This window comes from Malus sylvestris, chromosome 9 (genome assembly GCF_916048215.2).
Source record: "Malus sylvestris chromosome 9, drMalSylv7.2, whole genome shotgun sequence".
Classification (NCBI taxonomy): Eukaryota; Viridiplantae; Streptophyta; class Magnoliopsida; order Rosales; family Rosaceae; genus Malus; species Malus sylvestris.
The window spans coordinates 7,405,513-7,422,602 of NC_062268.1; the positions used below are offsets into that span (position 1 = coordinate 7,405,513).

General features: G+C 40.5%; 4 protein-coding genes and 1 non-coding gene across 6 annotated transcripts; 2 read left to right on the forward strand and 3 right to left on the reverse strand.

Annotated features, from left to right (window-relative positions):
* Positions 1-122: 122 nt before the first annotated feature.
* On the reverse strand, positions 123-1,755 carry LOC126582830 (STOREKEEPER protein-like). Its single transcript, XM_050247043.1, has one exon. The coding sequence runs from the start codon at positions 1,664-1,666 to the stop codon at positions 461-463; it is 1,206 nt and encodes a 401-aa protein (XP_050103000.1). The 5' UTR covers positions 1,667-1,755; the 3' UTR covers positions 123-460.
* Positions 1,756-2,691: 936 nt separating this feature from the next.
* Positions 2,692-7,990, reverse strand: LOC126634140 (formin-like protein 3). Its single transcript, XM_050304632.1, has 6 exons — positions 7,153-7,990; positions 5,623-6,388; positions 5,074-5,533; positions 4,783-4,985; positions 4,177-4,412; positions 2,692-4,068 (listed from the first exon to the last, which is right to left on the reverse strand). The coding sequence occupies exons 1-6, from the start codon at positions 7,309-7,311 to the stop codon at positions 3,202-3,204; spliced, it is 2,691 nt and encodes an 896-aa protein (XP_050160589.1). The 5' UTR covers positions 7,312-7,990; the 3' UTR covers positions 2,692-3,201.
* A 1,522-nt stretch (positions 7,991-9,512) lies between these two features.
* On the forward strand, positions 9,513-9,585 carry TRNAA-AGC (transfer RNA alanine (anticodon AGC)). The gene has a single exon. It is a non-coding gene; the product is annotated as a tRNA-Ala (tRNA).
* Positions 9,586-9,662: 77 nt separating this feature from the next.
* Positions 9,663-12,031, forward strand: LOC126582796 (putative pentatricopeptide repeat-containing protein At3g11460, mitochondrial). Of its 2 annotated transcripts, XM_050246992.1 has the most exons (2): positions 9,663-11,199; positions 11,381-11,570. In XM_050246992.1, the coding sequence occupies exons 1-2, from the start codon at positions 9,825-9,827 to the stop codon at positions 11,434-11,436; spliced, it is 1,431 nt and encodes a 476-aa protein (XP_050102949.1). In that variant the 5' UTR covers positions 9,663-9,824; the 3' UTR covers positions 11,437-11,570. The 2 variants fall into 2 exon arrangements, with proteins under 2 accessions (XP_050102949.1, XP_050102947.1); XM_050246990.1 differs by having other exon boundaries at positions 9,665-12,031.
* On the reverse strand, positions 11,996-15,540 carry LOC126582797 (beta-amylase-like). Its single transcript, XM_050246993.1, has 8 exons — positions 15,124-15,540; positions 14,448-14,516; positions 13,935-14,333; positions 13,674-13,838; positions 13,316-13,579; positions 13,018-13,227; positions 12,409-12,648; positions 11,996-12,328 (listed from the first exon to the last, which is right to left on the reverse strand). The coding sequence occupies exons 1-8, from the start codon at positions 15,355-15,357 to the stop codon at positions 12,113-12,115; spliced, it is 1,797 nt and encodes a 598-aa protein (XP_050102950.1). The 5' UTR covers positions 15,358-15,540; the 3' UTR covers positions 11,996-12,112.
* Between the last annotated feature and the right edge of the window lie 1,550 nt (positions 15,541-17,090).

Sequence of the window (17,090 nt, forward strand, 5' to 3'; positions counted from 1 at the left end):
ACTACAGATACATACAGTCCTACCAACATCCCCACCACCAATAAAACAAATTCATACCAATAAAACAAAGCCAACGAATTAAACAACAATCATCCTAGGCCGGACTTGCCAGTCTTATCAAATACCGAGCAATTTGTAATATTATATTTCCCAATCAACCACACTATTCATCAGACATCATCCAGTACAACAAATCAAAAGGAATTCAATTCCAATGAAGGTAAACTGCAAAACAAATAGAGCCACAATGCCATGAAGAAAACTACTTGAATTATACGAAAATGATCTCCATGTGACATATCATGTATAGAGCAAAACATTGGTCTTTACCAAAATCTGAGAACCTCCATGCATCAAACAAAACAGGTTCTATCATAAGAGAACCTATACCACAGAGTTTTGGACTCAAAATATTAACATAAAATCCATGAAAAACCATGAACTACCTTCAAGATAACCTCTAATCCTTCAAAGACTTCATCGAATCCAATACAAGTTTAGTCTGTTCCTGCATCAAATCAAGCTTCTTGACAGACAAATCCATTTCAATGAGCTGCAATGCCCTCCACCTCTCCTCCAACTCTTTAGCCTTGGAACTCCCAACCAAAGAAGGCATCTTCTCAGTCAAAAGTCTAGTTAAATCCGACCTCGGTGCACAATTGCCCGTCCTCAAAGAACCACTCAGACATGGATACTTAGACCAAAAGTCATCCGGGTCAGCCTTAACTCCTCTATTAGTCACATTATTCTGCACCTCTTTCTTCACAGACACGTCTGAAACCGGCAAGGCCAGAACCGTATCGTTGTTAACCTTATTATTCTTCCTCGGAGGCTTCCTCTTACCGCCCTTCACATTGCTATCGAGTCCATTGGCCTCAGAACCCCAAATCTTTTTGCACAGCTCAAAGCACTTAAGCTCATGGGGCTTCGAAAACACCGGGTCCTCGCCATCCTCTCCAGCCTGGTACTTCTTCTTCAATCTCCTGATCTTATCAGTCAACTTCTCAGCCAATTGGTCGGTGCTCAAATCGACCTGCAAATCATTCTTGATGAACTCAAGGAATGGAGCCACATTCGAACTCGCCGCCACACCTTTCTTGCTTTCGAACTCTATAATGCCCTTCAGGATCGTTATCTCATCGTCCTCGCTCCAAAAACGCTGCCCCTTTTTCGCATCCTCATCGTCGCCGCCGACCTTCTTCTTCTTGGAGTTTTTCAGGCTGGGCTCGGTCTCCGCCGGTCGCTTCGACCCGGAACTGGGCGCGGCCGCAGGCTTCGCCGAAGCAGTCTTCTTGCTGGGCATAACAGCGCTGTTCGCGGGCTTGGAGACGATCGGCTTGACGGTGAAGTCGGAAGCTGACGGCGAGTGGTTATCGGACTCGGTCTCCGACCCGGATCCGGAATCGTCTTCGGAGGCAGAACCCGATTGGGGATTTGACTTCATGACCACCGCAGAGGGCTTTTCTTCCTCCTCTTCTTCTTCCTCCTCCTCTTCCTCTTCCTCTTCCTCTTCTAAATCATCATCATTGAGATCCACAGATTTTGCTTTGTTGACTTCAACGGCGTCGTCTTCTTCCCCTTCCTCTTCCTCTTCGTCGACGGTTTCATCATCGGAGTCCTCCACCACGGCGGCCGGGGGGTCTTCTACAAGTTTCTTCGGAGCCATCGGAGAGAGAAAGAGAGGGTCTTGAATTGGGAAAGCTTTGATTCTGTAACAGAGCCGAGCGACAGTCAGAAGCGAGAGCCTTTACATTAGAGGACAGAGTTTATATAGAGTTTCGTAGTAGGGTTTTGACCAGAAACTTTGTGACGTGTCGGTACTCTATTTGCCAAAGACGGTGGGACCACGTCGTTTTTGGTTACTCTCCGATGTTTATCCCACGTTAATTAAACGGGAATTTTTATAATAAAACAAAATTTGACTTGCGTGAAATTACATTATAATTTTTATTTATGTTCAATTTTAATTAGAATGTTAGAATGGTACTATATGAAATTTTGATTGACAATCGAGATTTTATTAATATGTAATTTAAATTATAAATGAGAAATATGATAAAACGAAGAGTAATGTTGTGTAAACTAACTTTTTAGATTATATTTGTAAATAATCAACAATCACGTTATACAGATTAAAAAAATATAATTTAAATAGATAGTTTCTCTTGCATTATCCTAAAACGAGAGAAATGTTGATATGGTAATATATACATTCAATTTTTAATGTTCGATTGGTATATTGTTTCTTGATAGCTGCAGAATATGAGTGCATATTCATATGTGTTATGATGACTGACAAGTCACTCACATCTGTGACATCCCACATTGCTCCCCTGGAGCGATCCTTAAATGTATATTCTTATCCCTACCTAGCACGAGGTCTTTTGGGAGCTCACTGGCTTTGAGTTCCGTAGGAACTCCGAAGTTAAGCGAGAAGGAGGCCAGAGCACTCCCAGGATGGATGACTTACTGGGAAATTGCTCGTGAGTTCCCATAAATAAAACCATGAGGGGGTGGTCGGGGCCCAAAACGGACAATATCGTGCTACGGTAGTGGAGTGGGCCCGAGAAGTGGTCCGCCCCGAGCCGGGATGTGACACATCAATGCTTGTTCGCCTGGGTACTCACTTTAGTCATACTACTTGTTCGCTTACAATGTTGCAATTGATCAGAGAAATAAGATTCAGACGAGTTATTTTTGAGTCAAATTAAGCACGCATCAAGTCCTCAAATTATACAGTAAACCTCACATTGCAGAATCCAAATTATGTTTTGGTATGAGAGTGTAAAATGATAAACGATGGAAAAAACAACAACAAAGTATCTGATCTTTTAAACTTCACAAGTCTTTCTGTACCTAAGAAACCCCATTTGCCATTGGATCCATGGAGTCCCTTTTCAACAAGCACTTTTCCTGGAAATACACCACCTTTGTGCGACCAACAAATTTCAAAAACAAAATTCTAGGGCTCAAAAGAAATTAGACACCGATGAATTGCGCGAAAGTACCGTCTCTTCATCGTGCCACAGCGATTTCAATGCTGTCTGAATTTGTGGACTATACAGTCACAGAGAGAACGGCACAAAAACTTGAAGGCCAATTTCATACTGCACACATGGTTTTAGCACTACTGCATTACTTGAACTCCAAGCAACCGTCAATGTGCTTCCAAATTAAAATACACCTATCCTAAATGAAAAGCTAGGTCTCATCATCTGAACTGAAACCCTCCTCGACCCGCCGTTCTGCAATTGCTGGAAATAGTCGTTGACGCATATCTGTAGGTGGTGTTTGACGATTTTCTGGAGTTGTTTCTGTCGCCGTTGGGGCCTGAGCCTCTTTCTTGGCATTCTTCGCCGCCTTCATTGTTGAATTTCGGACCTCTGTGCATACCTTGTTTAGAATTACCAAGAAATCTCGTACAATCGCAAACAAGCGAATGCCTTCATCCCTCCCTGCGTTCCCGTGGAAGTAATCCGCTGTGCTCTTCACAAGAGCAGTTATCCTCTTTTCTTCTTCCAACAGCCATGTAATATCAGATTCCGCCCGCTCCACAAAACTGGCTAGTGTGCGTTGGAATTCACTATCTTCATCCATATTCTTCATCTCAACATTTATAAAATCTCGATTTTTTATTAAGGACTGGCCAAGATTTGCAACTGTCGACGTTAGGCCATCAGCATCTACAAGTGCAGCCTTTTTCACATCTTCAAGTTCATCGCTTAAACCTGAGACAACCTGAAGACCGAGGTTACACAAGTGCTCCTCTGATTCCTCATTGACATCCTCAGTTATGTCCTCTGTACTCAAGTTGGACATGCTCCGGCTTTCTCTGGCTGTGCGAATAGCTCTACGACCCTCAGAACGCATGATCTCTTGAACTACAAAGTGCAACAGTGTGGTTTTGCCATCAGTGCCTTTTACATCAGCGAGTTTCAAAAGCGTATCAAGCCTAAATGCCTGCGCACCACCACGGTAGGTGCCATCATTCATACGGTTTCCAGTTTTGAGAACCGCTTCTAAAAGTTTTAGGAATAGCCTGCTCTTTCTGAGTTTGTTGCAAGCAACCTGACATTATGGCGAGGAATAGTTAGATAACACAGAAACATTGAAGTTTGCTTTGACTAACCATAATTGTTCAATAGATAGATTGCGTTCGCAGATCAAGAGTCTCACCTCTAAAGTTATGAAGGACTCTTTAGTGGTAGAAACCTCCTCTGGCAGAGAACACATAAACAACAGTGACTCCATGCGCTTAAAAGCAAATGGTATGTTGACCATGGCTTTGAGGAACCGCTCTGCGTGACCAAGTTGAGCAATATCCCCTGTGAATAACCTAAGCTTCAATTCTTCTTCCGCAGTTGGTGCCATCCTCAACAAGTTTTGGAGGAACTCCACAGGAAGCTCATTACCTGATTCAATCAATAAAGGTAAGAACCATGTTACTGATAAGAAATAACACATAGACTAGCCCATCGTCCAGGATAAATGATTAAAACATGGTACTTCTTGTTTTTATTAGATTCAAACATGGTATTTCCGAGTTCTTATTTTCTGAAGTTCCATGCTATGTTCTTCCATTTCGAGTTTTTATTCTTTATAACATGATAATAGAGTTTTTATTCTCTTTGTTTGCACAATTTAGCACTTGAATCGAAATTGGAAAAACATAACATGGAACTTCAGAGAGACAAGTGGCCAATGATGAAGAGTTGTTCCCAAGTAAACAACACAAAGTGAATATCTCCTAGAAAAGTTTCTCACGATGAGAGAGAGACTCACCTTCTCGGAGTGCATCAGCAACTTCTTCCGCTGTCAGATTCAATGCTCGTAGAAGAATTGCAAGATTTTGTGCTTTCTTTCTGTCGATAATTTGAATATACTGGACCGCAGGTTCTAAGGCTGATGCTTCCTTCCTGCGATCATTTTTGGCTTTATCCGCAGCGTTATAACCAAATAGCGACTCTATCTGCTCCTCATTGAATCTGTAAATAAGTAGGAAGTTAAATTGGAGTATTTAAAGTTAATTGTTGATGAAAAATTAGATCCATCAAGAGAAAGTTAATGCCTTACTGGAATGATCCTGCACTGATCTCATGCCAGACCATTGACTGATCCGAATTGGTATTAACCTTATCCCAAAAGAATGGCTTTAGCTTGGTCTTTTGAGATCCCTCAGCATCCATATCACCACTACCTCCACTGTTTGCTTTGCGATGAGGTCCTATAGGCGGACGGTTGGTCTTACCAGGCAATGGTTTTGGTGGAGGTGCAACTTTCGGAGGTGGTGGGGCCTTAGGACGAGGAGGAGGAGGTGGTGGTGGACCTGGTGGTTCAGGTGGTGGAGGAGCTTGTCTTCCAGGGGGAGGTTTTAGGGGAGGAACTGACCCTCCTGCCACGGCTTCTGATGTAGTTGCATCACCAGGTGCAGATTCATTTTCTTTTTTCGGGGCCATATTGTTTGCAAAATTTGCACTAGTGCCGAACTCTTTGTTACTGGAATTTCCTAAACTAGTAGACTTCTGAGAAGAACCTGTGGCATTACAAAGGTTGTGACAGGCCTTAGAATGCGAAGAAAATCATCATCAATTTGTGGAAGAAAGCTAATAATTGCAAACATACCAGCGGATATTGTGAGAAGAGGCCTATCATCATTTGGTCCATTTCTTGGACCAATTTTTCGGCTTCTCCTTTTCTTAATACAGCAGAAACAGAGAAGTGCAACAATGATAAATATTACAACTGCAGCTCCAGCAATAGCAATTAGTTTAGTCACATTGCTGTTATCCTTTTGTGGCGCCTTTTTTTTTCCAAATGAGGGATCCTTTGCTGGTGGATTTTTCTTTTTTGGTGAGGGTTTCGCATCCTTTGATGGTGGATTTTTCTTTTTCGACGAGGGATCCTTTGATGCGGGATTAGGACTAGCGTGAAAAGTAGTATGAGTTTTCTTAGAGGATGAAGGTGAAGGTGAAGGTGCTTGATATCTAGGCAACCTAGCTGCAGGGCCGGGAGCTAGAACTGGAGCATGCCCCGGTTGTGGAGAAGGAGAAGGACTTGGCGTTGTTGGCTTACGTGAATCGCTGGCCAAATGTCTTCTAGGAGCATCTGGCCAGCCTAAAAGCCACCCTAAGCAGCTGATGAACCAATTTTTCGAGGTAGCCTTTTCTTCAGAAGCATGAAGCAGAAGCCCTTTCTTTCTTAAGCAATCAAAAAGTGTTTTTTTCACATGATGAGGAAGAACTAAAATTGCATGGTGTATGTTTCTTTTCGTTAAGAACGTTGTTTCAGAGTCAGCGGCTGCTTCCTGTGGAATGTACAAGTTAAACTTTTCGATAGCATCTTTCTCTTCTATCAGTTCTTTCCTGCAATGGATCCATGCCTGCTCTGCCTGCAGTCACAAGATCTAGTCAAATTTCGGTGATAAACATGTAATCCTCTTGTACAATAATGAAGTAGCTATCATGAGTTCAATTTTCAATACAACAATTACAAAACATTTCGATCTTTTGCCTTAACGCAGTTGTCATTTCTCACACAGCCGAATGCAGTTTCGCGGTATACAATCTGCTATTGTTTTTGCTGGTGGAGTTTTCTATCTTTTCTACGAGCCATTTGCTCCTATCTGTCTTTAACTCAATGTAGAGTTACATGTTGGCATATATAGCTTGAGCAAGAAGAACAAAGTGCACATAATTTGCAAATTCATCCCTCCATGTATTAGCAAAAAAAAAGGATTGTGTCACCTCAATAGGTTCTTAGCTTCTTCAGAACAGGAACCTGCTAGTGTTACATACAAACACAACAAGCGGAAATTGAAGATCAAATTCATTTTTTCTCGAGCCATATTCTAATTAATCTAATCGACATTATGCAGAGGAGCGGAGGGGAAACACACTACTCTAGCCAACTTAGGTACGCCCAGGTCATCGCAAATTTGACTTTAATTTTCTCTTCCCATTAGCAATCAAGACTAGTTATTTCTTGGTTTCAATACAACATCGCATTGCAGAAGCGAGAAAAAAAACTTACTTCGAGTAAAATTTAATTAATTTCTAATTAAATGCAAAATTTGGCAACAACGTAGCTAACAATCACGAAGGAAGAAAATAGCAGGAAAAAGAATTAAGAGGGTAATTCAAATTATGTTCATACCATGTCTTCGTCTATCTCCTCGGAGAGCCAATCGCCGCCATTGCCGAAAAATGTTTCTCTCGTCCTCCTCACACCCTCCGACGCCCCTATCACCAACGCGCAAAGCAGAATCACAAAAACAACCGCATAGCTGCCTCTTCCCATTTCCATCCCGTCCATATATTTTCCTTTTCATTTCATCGAACTTGTCGCACAATCCTCAATTTTCTCTCCAACCAAACAGAAACGAAACGTTTCCAAAAGAGAAGAAACCGGCCTCGAAGCTCCACCTGCAAGTTGCAACAATGGCGGCCGCGCGCCCTTCTGTTCCGCGTTCTTATCGCCACGTGATTAAAATCTTCAATTTTGACGGCAACCCACGTCAAGTTTCTCAGCTATGCGAACAACCCACACTTTTTTTGCCATCTCGATCGGAAAAACACAGACTTTGAAGATTCAAACGTCGAGATACGAACATGCAAGAGCAGACCAAAAACAACAACGCCTGCAAAACTTTATACTATTTTAAAACGTCAAAGCATTGCTGTTTTCACGACCGCCATTAATAAACGCAAGAAAAAAGCTGAATCAAAACACAAATTCATGGGGTGGGGGCTCTAATCTAATTCAACCCAGAAGGATTTTAGCTAATCTGGATATTTATTGTGATAATATTTTTTTCTGTTTAGATTTTTGTTCGTCGGGATGTTTCTTGTTTTTCGGGGGTTTAGGAGGAGAGAGAAAGAGAATGACGCGTGATATGGACGTGAGGAGAACAATGTGGGACGTCCATGGTTGTCTTTAGACTTATTTTGGTCTTTTGTCTCTTGACCTCCCTTTGGCTTTTACAACACTTGCCTTCATCCAATTTTTTGTTTTTCTCATTTTATTCTTATCTATTACTTTTCTTTTTCTTTTTTGTCCCAAATTTAGCATCTACGTTTTTTTTATTAAGAAAAATAATGAAAAAGACTTGAAAATTTTGAGTTTTAACAATAATGACAACATAAAGGGTAAATTGAATAATACTAGGATTGATTTTTTAGTGTAAAAATGTGTTTTTTCGTTAAAGTAAACAATACTTGGAGTTTTTCGTTAAAGTTCCCCTTTTTATTTGGAGTGGAGGGAACATTGAACATCAGCTCTCGAGTTCATTGATAAATGATGTTAACTAACTGAGTTACGAATTCTTTTTATTATGCACTTATATTTGAATTTTTTCTCATAGTTCAAATAATTTTAATTGCCAATTTTTTTTTCTCGTAGTGTGGTGAGACACTAGTTTTAAATAAAGGAAAACTAATGAAAATGGCTTGAAAACTTTGAGTTTTAATGATAAGGACAAAATAAAGGGTAAAATGAATAGTACCATGTTTGATTTTTTTAGTGTAAAAATGTGGTTTTTCGTTAAAGTGAACAGTAATGCAGACTTTTCGTTAAAACTCCCTTTAAATAAATCTATGTAGTGAAAAACCTGCTAATCTTAACCTGTGGTAAAGTTCGTTATCAAATCGAAATTTTTGTCAAAATTTCATCCACATGCAGGAGTAAAAAGGTGATTTCATTACTAATCTTAATCACCCACCATCTTCCCCTCTCACATAACCCCACACTCATTACCCAAGCCATCCCCACTCACCACCCTTCTTATAAAATCAAACCAAATTCAATGTTTTCTTCATGAATTCTCCATATTTTATGTTCACTTAAATATAATATGCAAGTTGACATTCATATTTTTATTCAATATTCATTGACTCTAGTACTAGCCGTATAATTAAGTGCTCTAGCATTTGGCCTCATGGTCTCGGGTTAGAAGGCCTGTAACATCTCACATCACCCATGGGAGTGATCCTTAAATATATATTCTCATCCCTACCTAGCACGATGCCTTTTGGGAGCTCACTGGTTTCGGGTTCCGTCGGAACTCCGAAGTTAAGCGAGAAGGTGGCCAGAGCATTCCCATGATGGGTGACCCACTGGGAAGTTGCTCGTGAGTTCCCAGAAACAAAACCATAAGGGCGTGGTCGGGGCCCAAAGTGAACAATATCGTGCTACGGTGGTGGAGCGGGCCCGGAAAGTGGTCCGCCTCGGGCCGGGATGCGACAAGGCTAGTATCGTAGAGAAGGAATATAATTTGACGTGTGGTCCAATATCCTAGTGGGTTAGGTTTTCTCCTATGCGTCCCGAACTCCCGTCTCCCTAAATTATTATATTAATTTTAAACCCTCCCCTCCCCTCCCATCCCCTTAACAATAATAATCTTTTAGTAGATTATCCAAGCCAAAACAATCCTAAATCACAGACGGGCACTTATTTCATGTATTTGTCTCCCCCAACTGAAACAGTTATAAATGAATTCGTGCACAAATATGTCAACAGGGGATGTAGCTCAGATGGTAGAGCGCTCGCTTAGCATGCGAGAGGTATGGGGATCGATACCCCACTTCTCCATTCTTTTTAAACTTTTCATTTTTTTATCCTTTATTTTTTTCACTCCTTTAGTACTGCAGTTTGCATAAACAAACGGGAGATAGCGAAATTGAAATGCCCGCCACCTCCTTCTTCTCTACTCTTTGAAAGCTCGTGAATATATATATTTACACACACACACACACACGCATATATATATATATATATATATATATATATATATTTATATTTATATTTCATGTTTTGCAAACTTGTTTCTGATGAACGGCAATGGCAATCTCAATCTCAAACTCCTCAAAAAATCTATCTGCTCCTCCACTCTCCATCTCAAACATCAATCTCTCAGCCCACCATTCACTTCCCTCCAATGCGGAACCATCTTCCAATCCCTCACCAAAACCAAATCCTTCCCAAAAGGCGAGCAGCTCCACGCCGTCGCTGTCACCGCCGGAAATCTCATCAACAACACCTATCTCAGCACCAAGCTCGCCGCTTTCTACGCAAACTGTGGTAAAATGCCCCAAGCGCAGCTGATTTTTGATGGGATTTTACTGAAAAACTCGTTCCTGTGGAATTTCATGATCAGGGGATATGCCTGCAATGGATGTCCGTTCAAGTCTCTGGTTTTGTACCGTGAAATGCTTAGTTTTGGACAGAAGGCGGACAATTTTACCTACCCTTTTGTTCTTAAGGCGTGCGGTGATCTGTTGGTTGTGGAAATTGGGAGGAGGGTTCATGGGGAGGTTGTGGTTAGTGGGCTGGAGTCGGATGTTTATGTGGGTAATGCTCTTCTGGCAATGTACTCCAAGTTCGGGGATATGAGGTTGGCAGGGATGGTGTTTGATAGAATGCCTGAGAGAGATTTAACTTCTTGGAACACAATGATTTCGGGTTGTGTGAAGAATGGTGACCCAAGAGAGGGTTTAATGATTTTTGAGGAAATGGGGAAGGCGGGATTGAGAGCAGATGGGACAAGTTTGCTTGGGATACTCTCTGGTTGTGCTGAGTTGATGGCCTTGAAGGAGGGGAAAGCAGTTCATGCATATGTGGTTCGAAACAGTGGTGAAATACATAACGAGTTTTTGACCAATTCTCTTATTGAGATGTATTGTAAGTGCAAGTCTGCGGCTTATTCGAGGCGAATATTTGATGGGGTGAAATTGAAAGATACTGTGTCATGGAACTCTATGATCAGTGGTTATGAGCAGAATGGAGATGCTTTTGAAAGCTTGAGACTTTTCTGCCAAATGGTTATGGAAGGTGCAGAGGTTGATGAAGTAACTGTCACAAGTGTGCTCGGAGCTTGTGACCAGATCAGCGCCTTGCAATTTGGCATGTCTGTTCATTCATGCATCGTCAAGAAAGGGTTTGGTGGAAATATCTTTGTGGGAACTGCCCTTGTAGACATGTATTCTAAATGTGGAAGTTTGTCTTGTTCCCGTTGTGTTTTTGATGAGATGCCTGTAAAAAACTTGGTTTCTTGGAGTGCTATGGTTTCAGGATATGGTGCTCATGGGAGGGGAGAAGAAGCAATCTCTTGTTATCACGAACTGGTAGCAAATAATTTCACTCCAGATGAAGGGGTTCTCACTTCTGTTTTGTCAGCATGTAGCCATGCCGGCCTAGTCAATGAAGGTAAAGATATTTTTAATAGAATGACGGTAGAATACAATGTGAAGCCTGGACTTGCTCACTATTCATGTTTGGTGGATCTTCTGGGAAGAGCAGGGCGCATAGATGAAGCATATGAGCTCATTAAGACCATGCAAGTAGAACCTAGCAGTGATATATGGGCTGCACTTCTTTCTGCTTGCAGGTTACACAAGAATGTTAAGCTGGCGGAGATTGCAGCACAAAATGTTTTTGAAATGAACCCAAAAGGAGTGGGGAGCTACATTTGCCTTTCCAACATTTATGCTTCTGAGAAGAGATGGGATGACGTGGAAAGAGTGAGAGCTGTGGTGAGAAGGAAGGGACTGAAGAAACCACCCGGCTGCAGCTTTGTGGAGTTAGATAAGATGGTTCATAGGTTTTTAGTTGGAGATAAGTCACACCCACAGACACGAGATATTTATGCCAAGTTAACAGACTTGAATCTGCAGCTCAAGGAGGCTGGATACAAGCCGGACACCGCTTCAGTGTTCTATGACGTTGAAGAGAAAGTAAAGGAGAAAATGCTTTGGGATCATAGCGAGAGACTGGCAATTGCTTTTGCCCTTATTAACACACAACCTGGGACGACAATCAGGATAACCAAGAATCTTCGTGTATGTAACGATTGCCACACGGTAACAAAAATGATCTCTATGCTTATGAATCGAGAGATTATAATGCGAGATATCCACAGGTTCCACCACTTTAGACAGGGAGTTTGCTCTTGTGGGGATTACTGGTGAATGATTCTGTCATGAGATTGTCTGTACATTCAGTCTATGGGAAATACAGATTCTTTTATTCAAACAGAAAACATCTCAAATTGTTTTCACATTGCCAGTTTGCCACACTATGCGAATTTACAGGTTGCTTCTCTCCCAGCCTTGCTGTTGTATCACTTAAATAGAGCTAAGATTTTGCTTATCAAATTAGAGAGTAGGCCAACAAGTCCACCAGCTCCACCACTGACACTCATATCTGTTTCTTTATCCCATGGGAATGGCTCCTCTGCTTTGGTTGCTTCCAGAAGATCTTCAATCGAAATCTCTGGTTTCGACCTCTCCAAAGGACCTAGGTGGTGATTGTACTTCTCTGGGTCTGGACAGTAATCCTGCATAAATGAGGGATCCGATGACATATTTCACCATGAAAGAGCATATTCTTAAATCACATACATAAAGATTTGTTTACCTGATCAGCATGCATCTTCTTTACAAATATCTTGAATATATCAAGATTCGTCTTTTGCAGTAGTTCATCAGATAAACGAAGGTATGTCACCCCATACATCCTTAATTTTGGTTGGCCGTCTTTATTGATGCCATTTGGTCTAGCATTTAGAAGGATTTGGTCATAAGCCACACTGTCGTATCTAGAAAGTGCATTTTCTCCGGCAACTTCTATGTTTTCTCTCCAACCTCCACTCAAAACCTGCACATGCATTTTGCAAAACATAATTGTCAAGAATGCTGTTGTCCATTTTCAATCCATCCTTACTTTAACTTGTTTGTTCCTTTTTAAATTTGTTTTTGATGCGCTTTTTACTTTCCATATTTTTGTAATTGAATACCATAAATTCGTTAAGAAACATATTTTATTTAGAACCTGGGTTTTACTAGATACTGTATAACTGTCAAACTAAAGAAAGATTAGTTTTTGTATGGTTTTCCAAGACAATCATTTCGACATGTTTTATGGAGGGAATTGTACGAGAAAACAACAGTAAAACGGTATTTTTTTTCCAATGAGAAACGAGACTGAAGTAGGAAAGCTGGTCTTAATAAATTTCAAGATGTTTACCTGCTGAACAAGTTCCTCAGGTGCACTTTTGGCATCAGCACTTTGTTCAGAGTTCCTCATCTCTAAACATGTGAAATTCAAAATGGCATGATGCCTTGACAGCATCCTGGCTATAGGTCGGTACCCATCTCTATCTTTCAAGTTGTAGTATCCTGCTGTAAGCTCCGCGGCGTGATTATCAACTTCATACCACCAGTGGATTCCAGATACCTGTAATCAAGCAGATTCTCGGATTAACATTGGGCGAAAGATCGTAGGTACTGCTAATAACAGTTTTTTATGACATTAGAATATTTACTTTGGCTGCTAGCTTTAATTTACAGCCCACAAAAACTTTGTTGGCTTCATCCAGGATCTGATCACCATGGATCATTAATTTGTTAGAGTACCAAGTCAAGAAGAACTTCCCTTTCTCAGTAACATATGTCCCATTTGATCTGAAGAACTCCGAGGATTCAGGAGCGTCATTATATTCTCCGGCATTATCTGGCAAAGCCCATTCAGGATGGCCTGCAGCTGTTGCAGCCTCTTTGAACTCTGCTTGGAGATACTTGTCAAAGCACTGCAATATGGAATAGGTAACGTGTTTAAAACTTAAACTTGCTTGAATATTTCCAGTAAGCCATAGGATCATCATATTAATAAATCAATCCCACCTGAAACTCTCCGATCCCTGGAAAAGCCCATCCTTGACTTTCCGGATAAGAGGGATACCTGAGCTCTCCTGCAGGTCCAAGCCCTACTTCAATGTCTATAACAAGTCCGGTTTCTAGAAAATCCGACATGTTCTCTCTGAAACTTTTCATGTAATCACCGTATATCTGTAACACAACTATTAACATATAAGTAACCTTGATAAAAATGAATGCTGGTTGATGGCATGAACATTTTACATATAGAAATCATGTGAACCTTACCTGCACAGCGGTTCGTCCGTCAAAGAGATGCAGGTTATCCACACCTAGAGTGAGGTATTCCGGGTTCCTGTTACCTTTGAGATTGGTATAAAATATATCGGGGTCTGATTCTCCGATCTCAAGTACCCATTTGGGAATGGGGATGGTTACAACATCTCCTACATTCCCACCACATTGGTGGAATGACATTATAGCTTGTAATTTCAGCCCACAATCTTCAACTGCTTGAAACACGCTCCTATAAGCACTCCAGTCATACTGCTTAGGCCCTTTCGATTCTATGATCCCCCACCACACATCTATCATCACCCCATCAACACCCGCTGCCCGTAACTCCTTCAGGTCCTTAACGAGTTTGTTCCCGTCTTCCAAAACATTGTCAACCGTAACAACTCCCAACTGGTACGAAGAAAAACCCGAAAGGAAAAATTACAACTTTTACTTTGTGATGATCATTATATTTCGTACCATAATGCATGCATAGTGTGAGTGAAAAGAAGAATCATGACTTACAGGGAGCATCAAGAAGATCGGCACATAGTTTTTGAGCATTTTTTCTTGATGAGTGAGAGTAGTTGCAACCTGCGTTGTTGTGTAAGAGAAAATTTTTTAGGGTTTGATTTGTCTGAAAGGATGGAGTTGGTGCTACTTTACTACTCCCAGCTGCCTTTTTATAGAAAATATCTCACTATCCTACGTAACCTAAAAAAGAAAGATAAGGACGACTTCTTGTGTACCTATCTTTGCACACACAAAGTATTGGTAGCCCCAATGCTTATTTTGTTTGCATTCTTTAGGTGCTATTAGGACCGCCTCTGAGGGTCTGATCCCATATATGCCCTCATAAAGCCTTATACAAGGCTTATACAAGGGGTATTAAGGTCATTTACCCCATGGGACACTTACAGCTTCATTAATCTTAGAGTGAAAAGTAAAGTTGCCCTTCAAGGCTTTTAAAGTTCATTCAAACTCATGCTTTTTTGTTTGGTCAGTACTGCAAAGTCATGCTTCTTGTGTCTGTTTCAGTATCTCAACCCAATCATGCATTATTATGCGTTTTAACTTTCTTAATGATTGACTTGAGATATCACAGTGACATTCCTATTTTAGGGAAGTTTTTCTCTTGTTGCAATCCTTAGATATTTATGGTAGAATTTGTACATGAGAAGATTTTGAGGCAGTCACTTACCGTTCGTTCTGTGGTGGAGATTTCTGATGCAATAGCTCGAGGACTTTGGATTGCGCTGCGGGAGCAGAATGCCGGAGCTGAATTGGCTCCTTGCCTCCATACTTTACTTGCTCCCTCTGTACTCTCGAGTACGGTTAAAAATGGAAAATGCGGGCAGAAGAAGCACCTACTGTGGTAAGCACTTATTTTCTCCCCCAAACCACCTAGAGCTGTTGTTCTTGTCAATGTTGTCATGGTGACTATATGTACGGCCTAATTGTCACCAAAACGACAATTGTATAACATTATTGAGCAGAAAAGGAGTCCGTACGACATGAAGCGTGATGTAGCATGAAAACTCTGGTTTCTTGTTGCCTGCAACGATATATAGGGTATGGTTATGGAAGATTTTCTAGAGAGTTGGAGAGGGAAAGAGAAGACAGAGACCACGTTATTTTCTGGCCATGCTTATTTTGCTGATTTATTGTATCTTTCAAGTCATTTTCTTCTCCATTTTTCTGTGGACTTGAGAGCATCTGTTCAAAAGATAGAAACAAAAAAAATGGCATCCAAACAAAAAAAGTTTGTATCCCTTTGAAAAGAGGCATGCATTTTCTTATTTTTGACGAATGATAGGATATTTATTCATAACAAAGCTTCGTCACTTCAGTAGGCTAGTCACGGCTGCTGGCAGATCCACATAAAGGATAAAGTGTATGCAATGTCCCTTGCTATGAAGGCAAGATGCTTAACAAAATACTTCAGAGAGTTTAAGGGTAATGTAAGTAGCAAAGAGAAACTAACCAAAACGTAGTGCGAGCTTCATCTTATCCATCCATTATAGAGATTGAATTTAGTCCAGAAAAAGCCCACAACTAAAAAGCTTCAAAAGGATCGGAGCCCATCAGAAAAGTTGTAAATAAGAGCGAAACCGAGGGTAATTTGTCACAATCAATTGATCCAGCTCCATCCCAAAGAGAAATGACATGGTTAGTGGCTTGACTCCCAATATATATCCTCTTCAACGGCTTTAATTTAGTCAAACCTGTACTAACTTTCTATTCCGCTCACCTTCTTTTAACAAAAAAATTTGTAATAATGGTTCCTTATATCTTAACTAGATTAACGATATTTCAACTAAAAATTTATGATCATCAATTTTTTAACTCATCAAAACATGTATCTATGAATTTTTTGTCTACTCTGTCAGAATTGCATCAAAACGAGTCATGTTGGAATGACCATTGCTATAATTATGTTAAAATTGAGGGATCACTGCACCAAGTGCGTTAAAGTTGAGAGATTATTTCTCTAATTGGGTTAAAGTTGGGAACCATTGCTATAATTTTTCTTAATTTTTTTTTCATAGTTGCCCCTTGATTTAGTCTTATGTGCGTGGCAGGTGGTTCATTTTGATGGAAGTTTTAACGAATTTGAAAAAAAAAAAAAAACCATAGCTGCATGTTTTGATGAGTTAAAAAACCAACGAATTTTTAATTGAGAAACTTACTCCAATAGATAGAAAAAAAAAAAAACAAGAAGATTAAGTCATTTCTCTCCGCTGGTGTGAGAGACCTTCATTGTGAGTGTTGGTTCTCTCCTTTGTGAAAGTTTTGGTAATTTCCCTTATCGCTGGTTCTTGTTTGTTTTTTAGTTTGCTCTGCTGTGGCTTTGTTTTATTTGCACTGTATTTCCTTGTGCGAGGTGATCTCTTGGTGTTTGATTGATCTTAACCACCCCCTATGGCTGGGGTTGGGGGAATTTATGTTGCTTATTTCTTACCTGCTTTTATTGAAGTTTGGTGTACTCCAAATACCCTTCGATTTCTATTGGTTGGTTAGGTAGATTATTCTGCAACAATACACTGGTTTTGTGTGCTGAACCTTCTAGTTGTCAGAGCTTTCTGTATTTGTCAAAAGGATAACTTGCCAAAAGAAGATTTGTGGGAGAAATCTAACTATTATCGGAGCAGTCAGTTAAGTCTTCAA